The sequence below is a fragment of the Molothrus aeneus genome, chromosome 14 (genome assembly GCF_037042795.1).
Source record: "Molothrus aeneus isolate 106 chromosome 14, BPBGC_Maene_1.0, whole genome shotgun sequence".
NCBI classification, from domain to species: Eukaryota; Metazoa; Chordata; class Aves; order Passeriformes; family Icteridae; genus Molothrus; species Molothrus aeneus.
This window is the reverse complement of record NC_089659.1, coordinates 1464285-1486204: the sequence shown is the minus strand read 5'-3', so window position 1 is coordinate 1486204 and position 21920 is coordinate 1464285. Positions and strand designations below refer to the sequence as shown.

General features: G+C 51.9%; 1 protein-coding gene across 7 annotated transcripts in view; it reads right to left on the bottom strand.

Annotated features, from left to right (window-relative positions):
* Positions 1–21920, bottom strand: part of ARHGEF9 (Cdc42 guanine nucleotide exchange factor 9) — a 179380-nt gene that overhangs the window by 124103 nt on the left and 33357 nt on the right. Inside the window, exon 1 of one of the 7 annotated variants that reach the window (XM_066559266.1) lies at positions 9909–10084. The exons of 5 other annotated variants lie outside the window; for them this stretch is intronic. Coding sequence is in view for 1 of the 2 variants with exons in the window: in XM_066559262.1 (XP_066415359.1) it covers positions 9919–9948 (30 nt within the window). In the remaining variant the exon portion in view is untranslated. Of the gene's footprint in view, positions 1–9908; positions 10085–21920 lie in introns of those variants that run through there. One more of the 7 variants, XM_066559262.1, reaches the window with a different exon arrangement.

Sequence of the window (21920 nt, the reverse complement as noted above, 5' to 3'; positions counted from 1 at the left end):
GCCTTCTGCGTGCACTAAATGTTAATTTTACTACGAAAATGGATGGTACCTTCTCTTAGAAGCCTTCCTGATAAAGCACACCTACACAGCAGGGGTTTATATAAAACCACGGTGAAGTTGAACTTCATAGAATTCTTTCTGGGAAGTTTGGTCTAAGGTTCTGTACAGAGCGAAAGGAGGAAGGGGAAGATTTGTATCAGTTACATAAACCACACATCCCTCAGCGCACAGAACACGTTACAGGAGCTTTGGGGAGCACGGTTTGTGATGCAGGACCAGCCAGGGCTTGTGCTGGACCAGAAAGGAGGGTGGAATTTCAGCACCTCTGGGAGGGACAGCAGCGGGGAAGGAGCCGGCTCCGCTCGCATCACACCCATCCCGCTCGCACCGGCACCCATGTGATGGACACGGGTACAGGGCAGGCAATTCTGGACACCCGAGTAACAAACACAGGGGCCCTACACTGACATTAATTCCAAGACAGGAATTCTGGAGCAAGCCAAGGAAACGGAAGATGCCAAATCCTCCCGTGCGGAACGCGCCGGGCTCAGCCTTGTGACCACGTCTCCCTCCAATGGATGTCTCCAGTAATCAGCACATCCCACTCCTGGCTCGGCAAACACAGCAGCCAGGGCTTGGGGCTGCAATGCTGACAGCTCCTGCACTCCCCGAGCAAGGACAGCCCCCAGGTCCCCACACCATGAGGTGCCAGGACAGTGCAGGGCCATGGGGCTGTGCACGCTGTCAGCTCCAACTCCCTGTCCTGCTGTCAATCCCTGCTCCAGCTCCAATTCCCTGTCCTGCTGTCAATCCCTGTGCAGAGTAACAACCTCCACTCTGGGACAGACAGAGTGGAGTAACTTATTTTAGATGCCTAACCTTGGAAGAGGAAACTCAGACTAAAGATTGTGTCATAATTACAAAGGAAGATAATGTTTTCATTATGTTGTGTTTCCTACTGTTAAAACTAACTGAAGCCTGACATGAAGAAATGTAAAACCACACACTCAAAATAAATCAGACAGACTCCTCAGAGGCAGTCTGGAGAGTTAGATGCTCCTGTGGCAGGGGCTTGTACCCTGCTGTGTTTCCTTTAGACTGGTCAGGGCTCTAGTCCATCACAAACAATTCCAACTGACTGTGAGGAGCAGAGTCCTGTCCCAACACACCAGCTCCACCTTCTATTAACTGAGAAAATGAGCTACTAAATTCTTAGCCTTAATTAACCAGAGAATTCTGGCCATGCCACTGGAGGAAGTGGTGTGGCAGGGCCCTGGGATGGGACAGGAGGAGCCCAAATCTGCTGTCCTCTGGCCAAAGGAGCTAGGTCTCAGTGAACTGGGGGAAATTTCACACAAAGCAGTGTGGCTCATGATTCTGAGCAGGAATAAAACTGGTCTGGATGGATGAAATCCATGGCCAAGAGGAAACCACTGCTGGTGACTGTCAGCCCCAAACTGCTTCAGCTCCTTTGTACTCCCACCTGCAGCACAAGCCCCACCCCAGAGCTTTGGGGCACCATGAGGGAAGTTTAAACTTCCCAGCTGAATTAATCCTGCCCCCAAGAAGGAACAGGCAGCCGTGGTTCCCAGGGATGTGGGAGCACCTGCTCCTCCATTCTCAGGGATGGTACCCAGGGATGTGGGAGCACCTGTCCCTCCATTCCCAGGGATGGTACCCAGGGATGTGGGAGCACCTGTCCCTCCATTCTCAGGGATGGTACCCAGGGATGTGGGAGCACCTGTCCCTCCATTCCCAGGGATGTGGGAGCACCTGCCCCTCCATTCCCAGGGATGGTACCCAGGGATGTGGGAGCACCTGCTCCTCCATTCCCAGGGATGTGGGAGCACCTGTCCCTCCATTCCCAGGGATGGTACCCAGGGATGTGGGAACCTGCCCCTCCATTCCCAGGGATGGTACCCAGGGATGTGGGAGCACCTGCCCCTCCATCCCCAGTGTCCCACACCAGGTGCCCACAAACACTGCTGTGACACTGGACACCAGGGGGGTGATTCACAGACTCCAGCAGAGATTATAAGAAAACCATTAATTTTATTTTCTAAATCTAGGCAGGAATTAAGCTCAGGGTTTCAGAGATTAAAGGCCAGTGAGATTATGATTTGCTGTTTCCAAAAAGGAGGATTTCCTTAAGCTGGGAGTTGCCTCTTTTTCCTTTCTCTTCACAGAATGCCTGACAGAGCCCTCTTTTCATCCTGGGCCAGATGGGAGGCACCAGCCTGTGAGCTGCAGAGCTGCTGCAAAGGCAGATTTTTTTTCCTCAGGAATCTCCATATCTTTTATGTTTATGGAATAGCTTCATGGGAAGCTTTAAAAATCCCCAAACACCTAAAATTCCTTACCCAAATTGCAAAATGAAGCAACACTTGTAGAGACCTGGGCCTGATTTTAGCTGTGAAAAATCAACTTTCCAGTCACCCACAGTTCCTTGCCTGCCCACTCCATCCCTCAAATGGAAAAGCTTCCTCACTGTCCACATGAACTTGGCACTTTTTTCCAGTAATTTCTTCTTCCTAAAAGACTGCATAAGTTGAGAGCCAGCAAAGCAGCAAAGTGGGAGAGAAAGTGGATGTGGGAGAGAGTAGGGAAGGGCCACATGAAGCAAGATGCCCTTGTGGCAAGGCTGGGAGTGCTGGAAAGAGAAGAAATTCAGTTCCTAAGCCAAATTCTGCAATGTTCAGAGCACACAGGGCACTGCTGGAGGTTGAATTCAGCTGCACCTGCAGGACCACCTGGCCAAGAGCTGCACAAAGCTCAGAGGCCATGGGCAAGGACCTGAGCATCTCCAGGTCACTGCTCCAAGCATTCCATGAAAAAAACCCACAAGAATTCCACCCAAAGATGGGCAGCAGCTGAGCCACAGCAGCGATGTCCCCATGGAACCAGTGCCACAGCTCCTGGGACACTACACAGACCATGCTGAAATGGCACAGAGAGCCTGTCAGGGGGGCTGAGTCCATTGTGCTCCTCTGGATTGCACTGAGAACAACAGATCTTCTATTTTTAAGTTGACTTGAACTTAAAGCATTAAGACAGGCTAAAATCTCCTGCCCCTGGCAATAGTGTTGCGAGTGCTTTCTGCTCTCTTTGCATCTACTGCACACTCCAGCCTGCACTCCAGAAGCATCTTCAGATTCCCAGTGGTGAAAAAGAAAATAAAACCCCACAAATCTTGCAGAAATCAGATGTGGTAACACCAATTACCCTGGTCACAGAGAAAGACTTCAGGGGCCGAGCAAGTTCTGTTTAAAAGGACCCATCTAATTCTGATGCTCAACCTTATGTAAGCTCTCCTTGTCTGAAAAAACCTCAGCCCCTGGCCTAAAGGAACACAAGAGACCTTTACGCCTTAATTTCATTTCTCAACTTTTTGGCTCACTGTTGAGCCTGGAAAAAGGTAAAGAAAGCAAAGCCCAAACTGCAGAAAAATGCAAGCCAGGTCCCTTCCTTAGGGGAAGACAAGTGCTCCCTCCAGGCACTCTGACATTAAATTGCAGAATCTTCACATCAGCACATGTCTGGGCAAAGTGCTCTGTGAAAAAAAAATTATTACATGCTAGAAAACTAAATTCTGAATTCTGAATTCAGGGTCAGTGTCACCCAGAGCCATTCAGTTGCACAGGCACAGGGAAACACTTTGGCATGAAAATCGAAGGGTGCATTTCAGCACCTGCAAGGGAATGAGGAGGAAAAGCAATCTGCCAGAGCTCCCTGCAGCCTCCTCACCCCCCTCCTGTGACACTTGGCTCTGGCTTCCCTGGGCTTCTCCTTGTCAAGACACTGAGAAAAGGAAAAACCATCTCATTAAGAAGCTGACCCACGGGTCTCATGTTCTTCACACAAATTAACCCAGAGAATTGGATGTGTTTCATATAAATCGTTTTCTCCCCCTCTCTCTGCCTCCCAAAAAAAGGAGAGGGAACAGCCTATTGAATCTGGCACTCTTTTAATGAAGAAAACACTGCAAGCCAACCTAATGAAGTAGGAATTCCAGATGGATAGCAGTAGGTGTATGAATAGAACATAGTGCACTCATTTTTATCAGCAATATCAGCATTAAAAAAGAACTTTAGAGCCTTTCTCTACTTTTTTTTTCCTTTCTCCAAGCAATGCAGGTGAATGCCAGTAAGTAGGCTCCATTCCCTCTCCCAGCTCAGTGGGACTCCTTGCAGTGACAGTGAGCACAGGCTGCTGCCTTCCAGGAACTTCCAGCACTGCCCTCCTGCAGCTCCTGACAATGTGTGACAGCCCAGGGGACCCTGGCTGTGCCAGAGAGACCCTGGCTGTGAGGGATCACAGGGACAATGCCCCCTGTGTGGGACACAGCTGCACACACAGGCACAGGAAGGCACCTGGTGCTGCACATTGGCAGTTCTGTGCTGGGGATCAGCAGCACCAAGTGGAAAATCCAGTGGGATGGAGCTGAGGTTTGTTTTCTGCCTGGAACAGGGCCCTGCAGGAGTGCTGAGTGCTTCAGGTGCTGCCTGAAACAACCTGGCAGAGAAGGTGTGGGGCAATTCACTGCGTGCTCAGCGTTACCCTGGGTCGCACCCAAGGGATTCTGCAGCGTGGCAGAACGGGGAGGAAGGGGCTGGGATCCCCTCTGAACACCCTTCTGTGCAAGAGCACAACTCCTTGGCTTCAGTGGGAGTCACCTGAGCTCCAGTCAAGGAATTCTTTACTGCTCATCCAGACTAAGCTGGAGATGCCACAGCCTGAGCCTGCACTCCTGCCTTTCCCAGACACAGCACTCGGCCAGTCCCTACCAACACTCGCCTCTCCTCTCCCTGCACATATTACATAATAAGCATCTTTTTTTTTTTTTTTTCATAAGTTGTCTTTTCATAACAATAGAAACTATTGGAGCCCGAGATAACTTGATGAATTTTTCCTATTATCTAAGAGCTTAGTCACTCAGGGAATTAGTCATGTTCAAAATAACAGCCAGGCTCAAAGAGATTCAGAGCAACCATTCCAGAGCAGAAGCAGCTAATGTCATAAATACATTAAGATGTCAGCTTGAAGCATTTCAGAGATTTTTCAAGAAGTGTTCAAAAAAGAAAAACTCTTTGATGAGATACAAGGAAATCAGGTTCTCAGTTAAAAACTGTTGTGGTTTTCAAAGGCTGTGGTGCTCAAACACAAACCCTGAGCAGGAGGGACAGATGGACATGGTGACCACATGGGGTGTGTGGCTTCCCAGCAAGCACAGCCTGCTCAGAGCTCCATGAAATCCTGCTTCCTATGCCTATGGCACCCTCCCAGGGTATTCCAGACATCCCTGATGTATGTCAAGAGACAGAGGAGTTACTGGTGTGTCCCTTATCCAGCAGGTGGGAACTCCATGGAAATGGAGCCAGGCCTCCTCCCAGCCCCTCCTGGGTCTGACACAAGGACAATCATCAGCATGGAGCACAGATTTATCAAACATTTTTATTTACCACAACCTCAGCTCCTTCTTAACCTGGACATTCGGCAGAGCAGCACCAGCAGGAGGCTGTAACTGAAAGGTTAAAGCAGCCCCAAAGTGGGAGAGAAATGGAAAAGTGAACAGGAACTATGTAAGAAAAATCCCACAAAGAAATGCATTTGGTGGGATGGACCTGGGGCTTTGGGAGCTCCATGGCCCTGCAGCATCCATGGAATTCTCCACTGCATGCAGAGCTCAGGCAAGCCAAGCAGCAACCTCCAGTGACAGGAGACCTGGATGAACAGGAACAAACTTCCAAATGTCCCACTCTGCTGGAAAAGCCCTCCTTGCTGAGGCCACAGGGCATGGAGAGCCGGCAGCATCGTCTGCAGGACACCCACAGCACTCAGGAGCTTGCCTGGGACTGCTCCAGCAGCAGCCAGCACTCCCTGCTCCCTTTGATCTGCAGGAAAACTGCTCTGGGCCTCTTCAGTCCCATTTTTCCCTAAGGCCTGGATATCGCAAGCTCCTCTTTCCATCCTGCCCTGGCCTCGCTGCTCTCCACCAGCTGCTTTTGCTTATCCAAACTTTCAAAACTGAAAGTCAAACCCAAACTGCTTTTTTCTACTTCTCTTTTCCAGATCTCACATTGAGATTTTTAGGATTACGGAGTGCAAAGAGTACTTTGTGCTCCCAATACTCTGTGATTTTCAGACTGACAAGTGGAAAAGAATCAATGAGGAAAAATGCTGCTGACCTGCCCACTCAGGGGCATCTCCACCACTTGCAGCTTTTGGCCCTTTGATTCACTGAATTCATTTTCACCACATTTTGGGTTGTGATGATTTACAAGTTTTACTTTTTGCTTACAAGAGAAATGGAGAATATTGACAGCAGCTTGATTTTAAGTATTTCAACAACAGGGAGTGTAAAAATATCACTACTTATGGCTGTGAAAGGAAAAAGCTGGGACTGCACCTCTCCTGGACTGTCACAGGCACAACATTAAACCCAAAAGGAGACCCTTTGTGAGGAAATACCATGGAAGATTCACACTTGTGTTACTTGTGATACAGTCAAAGACTTGGGAAAAAACTCTGCCCTTGTCAGATAAAAACTGTTCCAGAAGAGGCTGTATTTTGTCCTGATTTAATCCAACTCATTTGATTACCATGCTGGATCAATACCCTCTGAAGAATGCCAGACCAAATAATCATTGCACTCACACACTGCTCAGATGTGCAGATTGATTCTCATCACTACCAATGACAATTAGTTGCATTTTTCTAGATTAGGAACAGATACTAGAGAGTTTAGCAACGTGGTACCAGTGAAGCATGGAAAACACCCCCGTGGGATGCCAGCATAATTGGCAAAAGATTAATTGTATAAAAAATGGGAAGCAACACATGCAAAGCAGGGAAAAAAGAAGCTCCAACAGCTTAATATTATGGAATAATAGCATGGGTTTAGGGGCTGATTTGAAAAAAAAAAACACCTGCCACAAGAACAAAAGGTACTATCACTTGTAAAGCATTAGTGACATGCTTCTTAAAGATGAGTAACTCTGAGTCTTGAACCCAAGCTGAGAACAACAGAAAACAGCATTTTGAATAAATCAGTGCTGTGCAGAATTTGGGAGAAACTAGGCTAAAATCCAGGTTCTGACCAATGTGCCTGAGCAGAACAAAGTCCAGGGATGCTGCCAGAATAAATGTGTATTGCTGGTCTTCAGCAGCACACACAAAATAATACTGGAATAAAAAGGACAGCTGAAAAACCATAACAGAGACTCAGTGCCCATGGAAATGGGTCCAGTGATGCTCAGGATGAAAGGCTGAGGTTCTGCACTGCAAGGGAGGCTGTGTGAACAGAGCAGCCAACCTTCACTCAGGAGCAGAGCTGGCTGATAGTTCCACAGAACATTTTAGCCAGCAGACTGAGGTGATAATATTCCCACTGAATTACTGAAATGCAGCTACACCTGGTGTGGAATAACTCACTTGTTTAGCACAGTCCACCAAATGATCAACATTTGAAGTACTAAAATTTCAAATAAGTTACTAGTGGGGACAGCAAGGAAAATCTGTATTGGAGGGAATTCTGCTATCCACACTAGCACTTGGCCAAGACATCTGGAACAACGCATCTTGTCTTGCTAAAGGAGCAGAATTTGTAGGGACCAAGTGTTGGCAGGACGTTGGCTTTAGGTGCTCCCAGTATCCCTGTGCCCCAAGGGCAGGAGCCCCTGAACCCTCGGGCCACCCATGCCCAGGGAAACAGACTCCTCACCACCAGGGACTGCAAACATCTCCACTGGATTTTTCTTATTTGGTTCAGTTTCACTTTGCTGCTTTGAAATAATTTTTTTATTTTCAGGTATCTGGAGATATGTGGAGTATCTCCAAACACTGCTGAGGCTGCTGAACTGCTGTATGAAATACAGAAACCACAGCTCTCTTTCTTTTATTTTTCCCTTGTTAGAAGGAGCAATATTGGGAAATTCCCGCTTCAAAATCAACTAATAGAGTTTTACTTTCCCACAAAAATATCTTCTATTACACCCTACAGTAAGCACTGTAATTTCTCTCGAAGAGAAAGCAAAGATTAGACTAATGAGAACAGAATAACACAGCCGGCAGCACAGAAGGGATCTGGGAAGATGAGAGGGCAAGAAGGTGTCGAGTCCTGTGCTGGGGCAATTAGAAAAGCACTTTGTCCTGCAGCATGCCAGCCCCTCCCCAGCGGGGCTCAGCAGCCACCTGGGACAAGGGGGAAAGGGAGGCGAGAGCCCCATCGGCTTCCCGGCACCACTTTTATCCCTGGCACAGGGCAGAGAGGGGCACAGTGTGGGACAAGCAGGACAGAGGAAGGACTCCCAACCCTCCGGATGCTCCGAGGGTGGAAGGCGGCAGCAAACCCCCGAGGTGCTGCTGCGTGACAGACAAGCCTTGAACACGACCCCAAACGAACGCGTTGTGCTGCAGGCTGCTGCCTACACCGCACAGGGCACTGCCAGCACCGCCGGAGCCCTGCGGGAGCACAAACCCCCCGGGCCGTGTGTGTGAGGAGCGGGGAGGGCATGGAGGGAACGGGCAGCGATCCCTCCCGAAGGCTCCCCGCAGGCAGCAGCATCTGCCGGTGCCCCCGGAGCCGGAACGCGGGGGCTGAGCCGGGTGACGCCAGCTCGGCCTGAGCCCTGTGCCCGAGCCGGGAGCAGCCAGCGGGGATGGCCGAGCCGGAGCAGCTCTCAGGGATGGCCGAGCCGGAGCAGCCCTCAGGGATGGGGGAGCCGGACCAGCCCTCAGGGATGGCCGAGCCGGATCAGCCCTCAGGGATGGCCGAGCCGGACGAGCCCTCAGGGATGGGGGAGCCGGAGCAGCCCTCAGGGATGGCCGAGCCGGAGCAGCTCTCAGGGATGGCCAAGCCGGAGCAGCCCTCAGGGATGGCCGAGCCGGACGAGCCCTCAGGGATGGGGGAGCCGGAGCAGCCCTCAGGGATGGCCGAGCCGGACGAGCCCTCAGGGATGGCCGAGCCGGAGCAGCCCTCAGGGATGGCCGAGCCGGACGAGCCCTCAGGGATGGGGGAGCCGGACCAGCCCTCAGGGATGGCCGAGCCGGAGCAGCCCTCAGGGATGGCCGAACCAGCCCTCAGGGATGACCGAACCGGACCAGCCCTCAGGGATGGGGGAGCCGGACCAGCCCTCAGGGGTGGCCGGGCCGGGAGCAGCCCCAGGGATGGCCGGGCCGGGAGCAGCACCGAGAGAGCCGGGAAGGGCAAATCCAGCAGCACCTGCAAAGCCCAGCTGCGCACGGAGCCGTGCGGGAAATGCCAGTGCAAAGGCGGGCTGGGGCGGGAGGAGCATCTCCGAACACCCGCATCGCTTCCCGGGGAAGTTTCTCACTGGGCTGGGGGAACTTCCCCGCTTCCCCCCGGCCACGCAGCCCTCGGAGCCGGCTCGGCTGGGCTGGGCTCGGCTCGCAGGGCGGCAGGAGCTGCCTTGGCGGCCGTGCCGAGCCGGAGGAGTGTCTGTGTCTGCCAGGCTGCTGCAGGCGCGCCCAGGCTCGGCACGCCGGGCTCCCCCCGCACCGCAACTCATCATCGGGCGGAGGGGCACAGTGACAGGTCCCGGCTGCCCCGGGCAGCAGCCAGCCCTGTGCCGGCACTCCTCTCCTCCAGTGCTCTCCCACCGCACGCCCCACGCGCCGGGGAACCGGGCAAACCCTGCGCTCCCCCCCCCCCGAACCCACCGGCTCGCCCTACGGAACCCCCTCCCACGCCCCGAGGCATGCCCACCCTCCTTTCTTCCTTTCAATTCCTTCTTTTGCTCAGCAGTTTGGGAATGCAGAGTCTATAAAATGGCTACAGAGTGATCAATGGTTTCAAGGACAGGGAGTAAAGGAGGAGTCAGGAGATAGGACGGAGGTTCATTTCCCTGTCAAAGTACTGCAATAAGAGGAAAAGAGAAAGACATAGCTACCTGAACTCACCATTCCTGTTCCATCCCTTAGCCACTGCATCTTGCTTCTGATGATGTCCTTATTATCAGGGAGGGGAAGGAAAAAAAAATCCCTACTGCCTGGCGAGAGCTGGCAGGAAAAAAAAAGAAGCCCCCCACCCCCACCCTAGCCTGGAGCTTTCAGTCAGCCATCCCTCAGCCCGGCAATCCCGTGCCTGTCAGGAGCACGTTATTAGCAGCCTCCTCACTACCTGGGATTGTGCTTATTTATTTCAGTCACGGACCGAGGGATTTGAGGGGAGGGGGATGTCCTTTTTCTTTTTTTTTTTTTTTCCTTGCCGTGCTTTGAAACTCTGCAGGAGGGGAGGGGAGTGGAAGGGAGGGGAGGGAGAGGGGAGCGATGCGAACTTGGGGAGGGTCCCCGCAGGCACCCAGCGCCCCGGGCACCCCGTGCCCTCCTGCCGGGGCCGGTCACCCTCGCCCCCAGCGCTGCAGGACGCCAGCTCTGCAGAGCCAGCACATGCTCCACGCTCAGCAAGGGCTGGGGATTTTGCTGACGTTCAAAGGGCAGCAGGTTCTCATTCTGCTCTGCACATGAACAAGGATGAGTCCCCTTCCCACTGACAGCAAAGCTCCCGGCCCAGCCCAGCGCTGCACCTGCCCGGGGTGATCCTCCCCCAACACCGGCGCCCTGCTCCCCTCTCCGCCTGTTCATCCCCTGCCTGCTGCCCCGGATTTCCCCCACTTTCTGGCCACAGCTGCACAGTTAAGAAAGCAAACACACTCGCTAAGCGTTGCTCATCGATCCGGCCACCCACCACGTCGAGGGAGAGGAGCTGGCGGTGTCTGGCGCTGGTTAGAAGAGGCGGCGGCAGCATATGGGATGTGTAGAGCCAACTGGGAACGGGGCTGAATCCTGGCGGATCCTCCAGCCGGGACACGCACGTCGACATGGTCCTGCCCATGCTGGGACAGCACACGGGGCTGCCAGCACCTGGCCAAGGCCGCTCACGGCGCCGGTGGCGCAGCCCCCGCCGCCATCCCGGGGCTCGGTGCCCACAGGAAGGGGCAGCCCGCAGAAGGACTGACACACCCCTGAGGACAGGAAAATGCCCCACCAATATTCCCAAAATCCCCTCTTTGGCAGCTGAGTCTGCAGGGACAGGAGAGGGCAGGTAGGAACCCTGGAGACAACGTGGGGAATGGCCGGCAGCGTGCTCTGGGCACAGGCAGGACACTGGGGACACTGGACAGGCTGGATCCACGCACAGAATATGCTGTAAAATCTGTGCAGGAGCTCCAATCTCCTCACTTACAGCTGCAGAGGATTTAGGGTTGTGTTTGCAAGGGTTTTTTCTCCATGCCTCAAGGGCAGAAGGGCATTTGGATCTCCCGCTCCTGGCCTCTGGAGGAGTCAACATTTTTCCTGCAGCTGGAGATTTTGAGTCAGGGAACAACACGCAGCTCCTCGTGACTGCCACTTTCTGCTGGTCCTGTGCCACTCAGCAGGATCAGGGCTTAGGTGTCTTCACTTATTTATTGAAATGGGACAGACCAGAAGTGCAGGCAGGACTGAAGGATGCTGCCCAGCATCTCTGCACTGCTGGGGCCCCACACAGCCTGCTCCAGTTCCATCAAGCCATATCCCATCACCTTTTGCACAGGCACTGACAGCCATCATTATTCCCAGAGATGGCTGACAAAAGAAGGAGTCAGGAGGCAAATGCTTATAGCTGTCCAAACTTTGGAATTCTGCCTAAGTTTCCAGTGACAAAAACACCAGGCAAGTTATTTACATCCACAGGAGGGCTCTGGTTGGAAAATTCCACCGCTAACAAGCATTCTGGAGTGTGTTGTCAGTCAGGGTCCCCTCTGGGGAGGGCCCCATCTCCCGCAGCAGGTGATGGCCACGGCTTTGTGCAGCCCTGGAATTCAGATCTCACAGGTACCTCACCTGTTCAGGATGTCAGACACAGCCAGCACAGCCTCACCAACTGATTCCAAACCTGCAGGGCCTGGGAGAGCTGGGACAGCAGAACTGACTGACATAGAGACAGACAGACATCCTGAGTGGACATTGCTTCCCTCAGAAACTTGCACTGAAAACAGAGCAATGATCAGGTTATCTCTAAGTGAAGGGTAAATATTTTTTCTACCAGGAAATATTAAATGAGATCTGCCCTGTTTTCACCACACACACAGAGAATACAACAATGACCCTCTTAAGCACAAGATCAGCTTTAAACCATGCACTCCACCAAGGGAAGAGGATTTGTCTGGCACATCTCACCCTGCTGCTCTACCTGGGAGTGTGGATCTGGAGGAGGAGGAGGGCAATTTCTGCGGAGGACTGTTACACATGAACAGAATGATCCCAGTTTCTCTCCTCCTGCCAGCTGTTGACCAGGCCTGTCAATAAGGCTCATATTCCACTGTTTCACTGCCTATGCCTTGTTTACACCAAGCTGATTTGAGAAGCAAACCAAGAGTTGCCAGGTTAGTTCTTGCTCCCTGCAAAGGTGCTGAAAGGCAAGAATGCCCCAAGATTAGCCAAATCTCTGAATGGGCAGCAGGCTGCACACAATCCCATCCTGCCCAGAGCACTGGGGCAGCCGTTCTCTCTGGCACTGGGAACCTCAGAGAGAACCCAGCTGCATTTCCCTGCCAAGAAAATGCACCTCTGCTGCCTCATTGTCAATGCAAAGTGCTCTGCAGGCAGCCAGCAGGCAGGGGACCAAGCCCAGAGTCCCTGCCAGAGCAGGGGGAGCAGGGAAAAGCCACCTGTGAGCTTCTTCTGGGTCCTGTGCAGGGCCAGGAGCTGGGCTCTGATGATCCCTGTGGGCTCCTTCCAGCTCAGGATATTCAGTGACTCTGTTTTTCCACTTCCCCACACTGGAAGAAAGCATCTTCCAGGGAAGGGCACTAGGTGCTGGCTCCTGTGCCAGGTGTGCCAGGGGATGCTGCAGCCCAGCACAGCTGAGGGCACAGTGGGCTCTGTGCCCACCAAGCACATCCCAGACATGGAATATTACCAGGCACACCCTGAGCTGGGTGTGAGTCACAGAGCACTGTGGGATTGTGTCATGGGCACTGCTCTGGTAAGAAAACCCACAGTGCCCACAGGGAAACAGAGGCAGCTTTCAGTGTGTGCTGCTTGGGCACTGCAGGCTCCTGCCCTGGCATTTAGCCTGCAAACAAATGGGATTTCTACCACCTGTGTGAGCACATCCCACTGGGGAGGCAGGGACCAGGCTTTGCTCAGGTGGTCTGTCTGGGGGATCACTCCAGAGGAAACCCCCAGAAGAACTCCAGGACTGCTCATCAATAACACAATGTCCCAGTCAGTCTTAGCAGAGATGTGGTCTGGCCATATTTGACCTGTCACAGCCTCCAAAAATTTCTTTCTCTCTCCAGAATAAGGACCAAAATCAGCTGGTGTGCCCCAGTCCAGTCTGGAGTCTCCTTGTGACTGCCAGTGACACCAATAATGGGCAGGAACCTCCCAGGGGAGCAGAGGAGTGAAGGCAGGGAAGGAAGGGACAGTGAATACCTCTGCAGTAGCAGTGACTGCCTAGATTACCAGATTAATGACACTTTTCCACGTGGAATTTATTTTCTCCTCATTCCCTGCAGCTGGAGAGCCACTCAAAAGCCAAGCTGGGCATGAGCAGGAGGACCCAGTTTCACATCACAGGGAAACAGCAAAAATAGCCTCCATCCTTGTGCCTCATCCAGCACATCTGGAGTCATGGAAATGGCACACAGCGGACTTTACCAACATTCCCACTGCAATCCAGTCTCCAATCCAATCCTCCCAGAAGCCACCCTGCTCTGCCACCATTAGTTACAGTATTGCAGGGCAGCTTTTGGGAGCAGAGCCCTGGTTTGAGACACCCAGAACACAGCCCTGGGATCCCAAACACGAAGGTTCCTTTTCCTGCAGCCTGTGAGAGCAGCACTGCAGGATTTCACCTGCCTCTCCTCTTTTCTTCCTGCTATTGTGTTACCACATCACCACTGAAATCTCCTTCAGATCTTCAAGGCCTCCCTTCCTTAATCCCACTGGAAGAGTTTTGCTCTAAACCACTCCCTGGATGTGGGAACTTTTGCCAAAATGCTTTTTCCTCCACCCTGCTGCTGTTCTCATGAGGGGATTTCCCTTCTTCTGCTTTTCGCCTCTGCCTTCCCTCCCCAGCTACAATGCTGCATTGGACAACATCCCCCAGCCAGCAGCTTCCCATTGAAATTTCAGCCTGGAATTTCCTCACTGAGGCAGCAGAGGCTGGCAGTGCCCTTTGGAGAGCCCTGCCACACGCTGGTATTTCACTGCTGCAGAAGGCAGATGTTCTTCATTCCATATCAGAGAGCACAAATATGTTCCTGCAGTCATTGTCTCTATTGAACTGCAAAGAACAGGCACCAAATCCTACAGGTTAATTAATGAGAAAGGAGGGGAATTTGTCTAACCTCTACTAGGAATTATTCAGCCTGGCTTTATAAACCAATCAGCCACGCTACAGAGCTATGAAACACGTACCTTCCTGCAGGAAAAAAAGCCCAAACCCCATGGAATACTCTCATAATGGCCCAGTGCCTCCCTGATTAGCACAGCAATAACACAGTGCTTCGGGCTCTTGCAAAGTATTATTATTATTTATGGTACATTACAAGGGAGTTTGTTTGTTCTTTAATAGGAGATGACATATTCAGAAGCCCAGATACGAGTGTCCTCCTGAACTAACTCTGACACAAAGATAGTTTCAGTCATAAATTATAGAATCATAGAACCACAGGACTGGAACAAGTGCCTGGAATGCTTTGCTCTGATGGAAGTGATCGGGATCTGGCTGTTTACCACAGCAAGGGAGAGACATCATTACCTGAGAGAGAACCAGGGGCTTCCCCTGCCCTCCCAGGGGGACACAGTGGCCACTGGCAGGGACAGACAGGGCAGCCCAAAGCTGTCTCCCCCTGCTCCAAACCCCTTCTCCAGTCTGGATCAGTTGTGTGCACACTCTGTATGCTGGTACAAACTCGACTTATTCCTAATTTAATGATGTGCATTGGGCATTATTAATTAATTGCAGTATTTATATTTAGCAGTCACAGTGCAAACAGCCCCCTTCAGGCTGCAGGCACACACAGCCTGCTCCATGGGGAAGGAGGGAGGGCATGGATTGGGCATGGATTGGGCATAGCCACGCTCCCACAGACTCCCCTCCAAGGGCTTCTTGTGGGATTTTACCAACAAAATGCCAGCTTCAGTTTTGGAGAGGATCAAAACAAACTGGAACTTTTACAAAAGGCCTAGTGGGAAACCACAGTTTGGAATCCTGTTTGTAAAAAGCACATTTTTTATTAAGTAACCTCTTCAGTTCACTGCCCACAGTCTGCCAGACAGACAGAGGTTCCTCCCAGCCCTCTCCAGTCCATTCAACCCTTGGGAAGGCAGGAAAACAGGCAAATCCTGGATCTGCCTCCTTCCAAAACATCTCCTTCAACATGGTCTGCATGTTGTTTACTATTCCTTCTCCTGTCACCCCCGCCTGACTGACAAGACTCCTCATGCCTCAACCCATTTGATTTGCTAATATCTCTCAACTTTTTCCATTTGCAAACCTCCCACCTCTGCTTTAATGAACCCAAGGAGTCTGTTGCCAAGGAACGCTCTCTGTTGCCATGCCCTCTGCTTTAGAGGTGAAAATTAACAGCCTGCAGACAAATTAAACTCCTTGGGTGATGAGGAAAGCACCCCAGTTCAGACCCCCAAGCCCAGTAAAGTCCCTCCAGCATCCAAGTCTTCTTTATATCCATCTGTCACTAGCACTGCCCTAGTTCTGCTTATTTAGGGAAAATCCTATGGAGATTAAAAAAAGGAATAAAACTAAATTTGAAACTGAAAGGGCTTTACAAGCAGCACAATGCTCATATATAAATTCATTTCATTTGTCTACTAAGAGATCTGCAGTCAAAAAAAAAATTATTTTTTAAAGAAAACTAGAGCTTAGCATTGCTGTTTGTGAGAAGATTGACAGGGAAACAATAAATGCTGCCCTGGGTTGTGCATTTTGAGGTCACAAGGGACTGGCAAATCCATAAACCCTGAGGCTGTGCAATTCCCTGGTGCCTGGAGGGACAGTCCATGCAGGAGCCCAGGATGGAGCTTCCAGGGCCCTCAGCATGGCCCTGTCTCATGGCCTGGGAGCTCTCAGAGCCCTGCCTTCTTCCAGAACCAACAGCCAGACCCACACTGAGCTCCTGCCTGTCCCAAACCAACAGCCAGACCCACACTGAGCTCCTGCCTGTCCCAAACCAACAGCCAGACCCACACTGAGCTCCTGCCTGTCCCAAACCAACAGCCAGACCCACACTGAGCTCCTGCCTGTCCCAAACCAACAGCCAGACCCACACTGAGCTCCTGCCTGTCCCAAACCAACAGCCAGACCCACATTGAGCTCCTGCCTGTCCCAAACCAACAGCCAGACCCACACTGAGCTCCTGCCCATCCCAGACTCACAGCTGAGCTCCTGCCTGTCCCAGACTCACATTGAGCTCCTGCCTGTCCCAGACTCACACTGAGCTCCTGCCTGTCCCAGACTCACAGCTGAGCTCCTGCCTGTCCCAGACTCACATTGAGCTCCTGCCTGTCCCAGACTCACACTGAGCTCCTGCCTGTTCCAGACTCACAGCTGAGCTCCTGCCTGTCCCAGACTCACAGCTGAGCTCCTGCCTGTCCCCTCTCCCCACCCACAGCCCATGGGGATCTCTCTGGAGCTGAGTGCTTTGGAGGAGGCAGCCCAGCCTGGTCCTACACCCACACAAACACACAAAGCCCTGGACAGAACTGGTTTTCCTGCCATGGAAAGCACAGCAGTGAACTGGCACAGCCTGATCCAGGCATGGCACAGCTCCCACTCAAACCCACAGGATTCCTGCCTCACAACCAACTTTACAGCTTGGCTCTCCAAGCAGCAAAGCACAAGGCAAGGAGGTTGGTCCCCCAGGAGCTCTCATCAGCAGGCAGGTGAGTGTTTAACAAGCAGCTGGTATTTATGGCCACAGTTGATTGGAATGCACGGAGCCATCGGAGGAGCCTCTCACATTCACTCAGCACTCCTCTTGCTCTGTTATTTCATTCAAGCTGTGACCCCTGGCCCTGGATGCTGAGCTGAAGCAGCTCAGCTCCCAGCCCTGTTTTCATGGCCTCAGTCAGTCTGAGTTACCAGGATGTGTTGGGAGCCCCAGGGGTGCAGGGAGCAGCACACAGCAGAGCTGGGAGGGCTCCTGGAGCAGCCCAACCTCAGCTCTCCAAGTGTGGGCTGTCCAGTGATGGACACTCAGGACAATGAGGAGTGTTCTGACCAGGATGAGGTACATTCCCAGTCCCTACATGTCCATTTTTCCAGTGTGCCTGGGTCAGGTCAATCTCAAGGTTTCTCCTGCACATTTCTCTCCCTGCTCCTCTGTGCCTGCCCTCAGCTGTGCCAGCCAGGGCACATCTGGGCAAGACAAACAGCAGGGGAAAGGAGCAGCTGAGACCAGCCCCAGCCTCACCAGGAGAACTTCTTGAGCTGGGGCATCATCTGCATGGATGCTCCATCAGCCTAAGGAAACCGCTTTGCTGAGCCTCTCTATTAACTGGAACTATTCACTTTTAGGGCCAGGAATGTTTCCCAAAGAAAAGCTCTTTCAATACTTCAGGCTGCTAAAGCATCATGAGGCTTCCCTTCTGAGAGAGCCTTGCCTTGAGTCACCCTCTGGAATCAAAAGCAAAGCAAAGCAGAGAGATTTTCTCTTCCCCTCTCACCACGTGAGGGATGTGAGTTCCCCTGATACACTGCAGACCCAGGGCTGTGGCTCTCCAAACCACTCAATGTGCTGCTTTCACTCCCAGCTACTTTTCCAGACCCCTCCAAATCCAACAGTCCCCTCCTCAGATTTCCACAGGTCCTCCCCACTGAGCTCAATCTGCAAAGGAAAGTTTCAGTCTTGCGTCCCTTTTAAAAGAGTATAAAATTCACTTTCTGACATTGCCTTCTTAAAGCTCCCACCACTGCTCCCTCCCCTCAGCCCACAATTCCTTGCTGGTGTCCTTTGAAATTGGTAAAACTCATCTGCCTACAACAATTACTGCCTGGATGCTTTCATTCCAAAGGAAACCAGCTGCCTCTTGGGCCTGTCTGATTCCAGCAGGGGGAACAGGCCATGGGCTCCAGGAGTGTGGAGATTCCAGCAGGGGGAACAGGCCATGGGCTCCAGAAGATTCCAGCAGGGGGAACAGGCCATGGGCTCCAGGAGATTCCAGCAGGGGGAACAGGCCATGGGCTCCAGGAGACTGGAGATTCCAAGCAGGGGGAACAGGCCATGGGCTCCAAGAATCAGGAGATTCCAGCAGGGGGAACAGGCCATGGGCTCCAGGAATCTGGAGATTCCAGCAGGGGGAACAGGCCATGGGCTCCAGGAGTGTGGAGATTCCAGCAGGGGGAACAGGCCATGGGCTCCAGGAATCAGGAGATTCCAGCAGGGGGAACAGGCCATGGGCTCCAGGAATCTAGAGATTCCAGCAGGGGGAACAGGCCATGGGCTCCAGGAGTGTGGAGATTCCAGCAGGGGGAACAGGCCATGGGCTCCAGGAATCAGGAGATTCCAGCAGGGGGAACAGGCCATGGGCTCCAGGAATCTGGAGATTCCAGCAGGGGGAACAGGCCATGGGCTCCAGGAGTGTGGAGATTCCAGCAGGGGGAACAGGCCATGGGCTCCAGGAATCAGGAGATTCCAGCAGGGGGAATGGGCCATGGGCTCCAGAAGATTCCAGCAGGGGGAACAGGCCATGGGCTCCAGAAGATTCCAGCAGGGGGAACAGGCCATGGGCTCCAAGAATCAGGAGATTCCAGCAGGGGGAACAGACCATGGGCTCCAAGAATCAGGAGATTCCAGCAGGGGGAACAGGCCATGGGCTCCAGGAGGCTGAGGCCTGCTGGGTGAGGGGAAGGGCTTTGGCGTGCTCAGTGCACTGTGGCTAACACGAGCAGACAGGCACACGCAGCAGCAGCCAAAGGTGTCCCCAGGAAGCCACCTCACAGCAGGGATGCTCAACACAAAGTACAGGGTGTAAAACATGGGCAGGTATCACCCAAAAGCTTCCAGAGCATTTCAGTCTGAGGTCGTGCACCAGCCAAGGTGTCCAGATGTAGGAAAGGTATTTTGTGCTGTTCTTGTGAGCCAGTGAAGGCTTCCTAAAGATAAGGAAAGCCCCATATCTCTCTTGAGGAAGACACCAAGGCTATCCCTATGACAACGTGATGGAAGAGAGAAAGTTTAAAGATACAGACTCTAGCTGGCTCACAGAATGACGTGGCTCCTTGTTCACCTATTGAGAACTTTGTGTCTTTCTTATGATCAATGGGCAGTGAATGTGTCTGTTAAGTAAATGAAAATATCTTGAAAAACTATAAAAGCAACATGTTGCTACAATAAATCTCTCTTATGCACCTTCTGATGGAGTCCTGGTGCTTTGCACTGTGTCACACTCTATAGTGACAGCCAGGAGCAGTCAGATCCCAGGAGCAGTTCTGGAACCACCCTGGAGACATGAAGGGGTTAAACCCAGCGTTGGGACTGCCTGGCAAGCCTTGGTGAATTCCTTCATTAAACATATCCCCAGCGCAAACGAAGCCATAAATATGTGGCATTCTCTCCCTCTAGTGGCTGGCGGCTTGGAAATGAAGGGGATGGAACCTGACCCTGCAATCTGTGGGAACCAAGGGGGCTGTCCCGGGCTGCCTGTCCCCCAGAGCCAGCCCAGAAAGGGGATCACACCCTCTGCCACTGTCACACCCTCTGCCATTGTCACCCCCCTAGCACTGCGAGGGGGTGAAGTCCCCCCTGCTTTCAGCAGGCACCTGTGGGTGACTGCCCCCATCACTCCCCTGCCTGTCTGGATTCCCTGCAGTGTCCCCACCTCACCAGGCTGATCCTTGCTCATGCCCCAGTGCCAGGAACACACAAGAGCTACTCGGAATTACTGTCACCGTGTCACCATGTCACCCCACAGCAGCCAGGCTGCCAGCTCTGCTCACTCCTTACAACAGTCTGAGCTTGTAGGAAAGCATGAGACACAAAAAGGCACAGAGAGGCACAGAGACATCAGTGAGACAAACCAAAGAGTAACTCAGGATGACACACGAGGAACAGCTCCCCAATAAACTGCTTCTGAAGGATTTTAAACAAACACCAAGCTCTGCACCACACCCAAGGTTCCCAGATTTGGTGATGTGGTTACTCCAGCTATGAAGAGCTGGAGTAACCACAACTTGTTCCCACATAAGCCTTCCTCTAAGGACAGCTAGCAGGGTCCAGGACCTTAATTTGCAATAATGAATGCTGTTTTTAGGAGGACAGCATCCTTGGAAGGAAGACAACAACATCAAAACCAGTTCAACACAGCTCCTTTCCACTAACTGCAATACAGCTCTACCATTTCATGTATTTTAGCTAAAAATCCCAAGGCTCTCTGTCAATAATGCACCATTACATCACCACAGAATTTGTGTGTGGGTATGAATGTGGATGAGTATCCTCAACAACAGCAGAAAGCTTCTCACAAAAGGTCGGGAAGAAGGGAAGAAAGAGGAGATGGATGCTATCCAAGCAAGGTGGTGGGTTTGATTCAAAGATAACATTTGCAAATATTCTCTGCAGCTTTTCCAGGCTGGCATGGCAGACAGAAACACACCGGAGTGTTTTCAACAGCCTCGGGAAAAGAGGGGGAGATTGAAGTGGGAAGGCCTCAAGCTTGACACAAACAGGAAAAAAATTCCAGAAGGAAAATACATCCAGAAGGAAAAAAAACATCCAGAAGGAAAACCTGTTGTGATCTCACATGGGAAAGGTTACCAGAGCTTCCCACAACCCCTGTGGCTCTCTGGCCATGCTTTCAGGCACTGCTCTCCCACTACCCCAGGGGGACATGCTGGGACAAGCCTGCCAGGGGCCTCTCTGAAATCACATCCCCAGTTTGACCACAGGCACTCCTGTGTGATTTTTGAAGTGGATGCAAACCAGGATACATCCACCCAAGCAGTGCCTGCACAAACCAGAGAGGGAGGCAGGCATTCAAAGCCACAATTACACCCAAATCCCATTAAACCACATTTAATCCAAATCCCATTATACTGTGTCGGCCTTTTCCTGCCTCTCCTTCCCTGCTACTCATGATCCATGAGTCAGGATGCCTCTGGTTTCTGCCTTCCAAAACTGTCCTTCACCATTTGGTACTTGGATTGGCAGTGGAGCTTGTAATTAGGTCTCAAATGTGGCACCACATCAGTGCTGACTACAAGGGATTACACAGAGGTAAAGACTTTAGGAGCTCGTGTGATGTGAAGTCTGAACACCATCCATCGCCTTCTGGAGTGCTAAATATGCCCATATTTTACTATTTACTTGTCTGCTTAGCTATCTCAGGAGCAGTCTGTGGCAGTCCCTATAGAAGGCACTTTTCTATCTATATATAATGTGCTTAGCAATTTTTGCCACTGAAGTTGCACAGATATATTCCACACGGAGCTTTTCATCCTTAGAAACTTCATCATGGGAAAAATCCACACTGCACTAATCTTGTCAGGTTCTTAGAAAGGGATGCTGGCAGGCAGGATGAGTGTCCTACCACCCCCAAGCCTGCAATTCCTGTAAACTGCCAGTTTGAACCACCTTAAGAATATGGCATGAGAAATAACTGATACAGGCAGCCATTGGGAATTTCCCTGCCTTCCACCTACAAGAATAGATTTTGTGGTTTACCCTCAATTTGCACAAAATACAGATGGACATACAGTCCCTCAACAAAGAAATCAAGATTTTTTTGCATAAGCCAGGTAAGGCTGCAAGATCAGGTGTTGAGATTTTCCCCCAAAGCTCAAGCTGCTGGAAACACAAGCAGCTCACGTGGCTAAAGACAATCCCTGAGACTCCTTCAAGTCTAAGCTGTGAAAAAACCAAGCCAGAATCCAAGAGGTGCTGAGATAAATGATG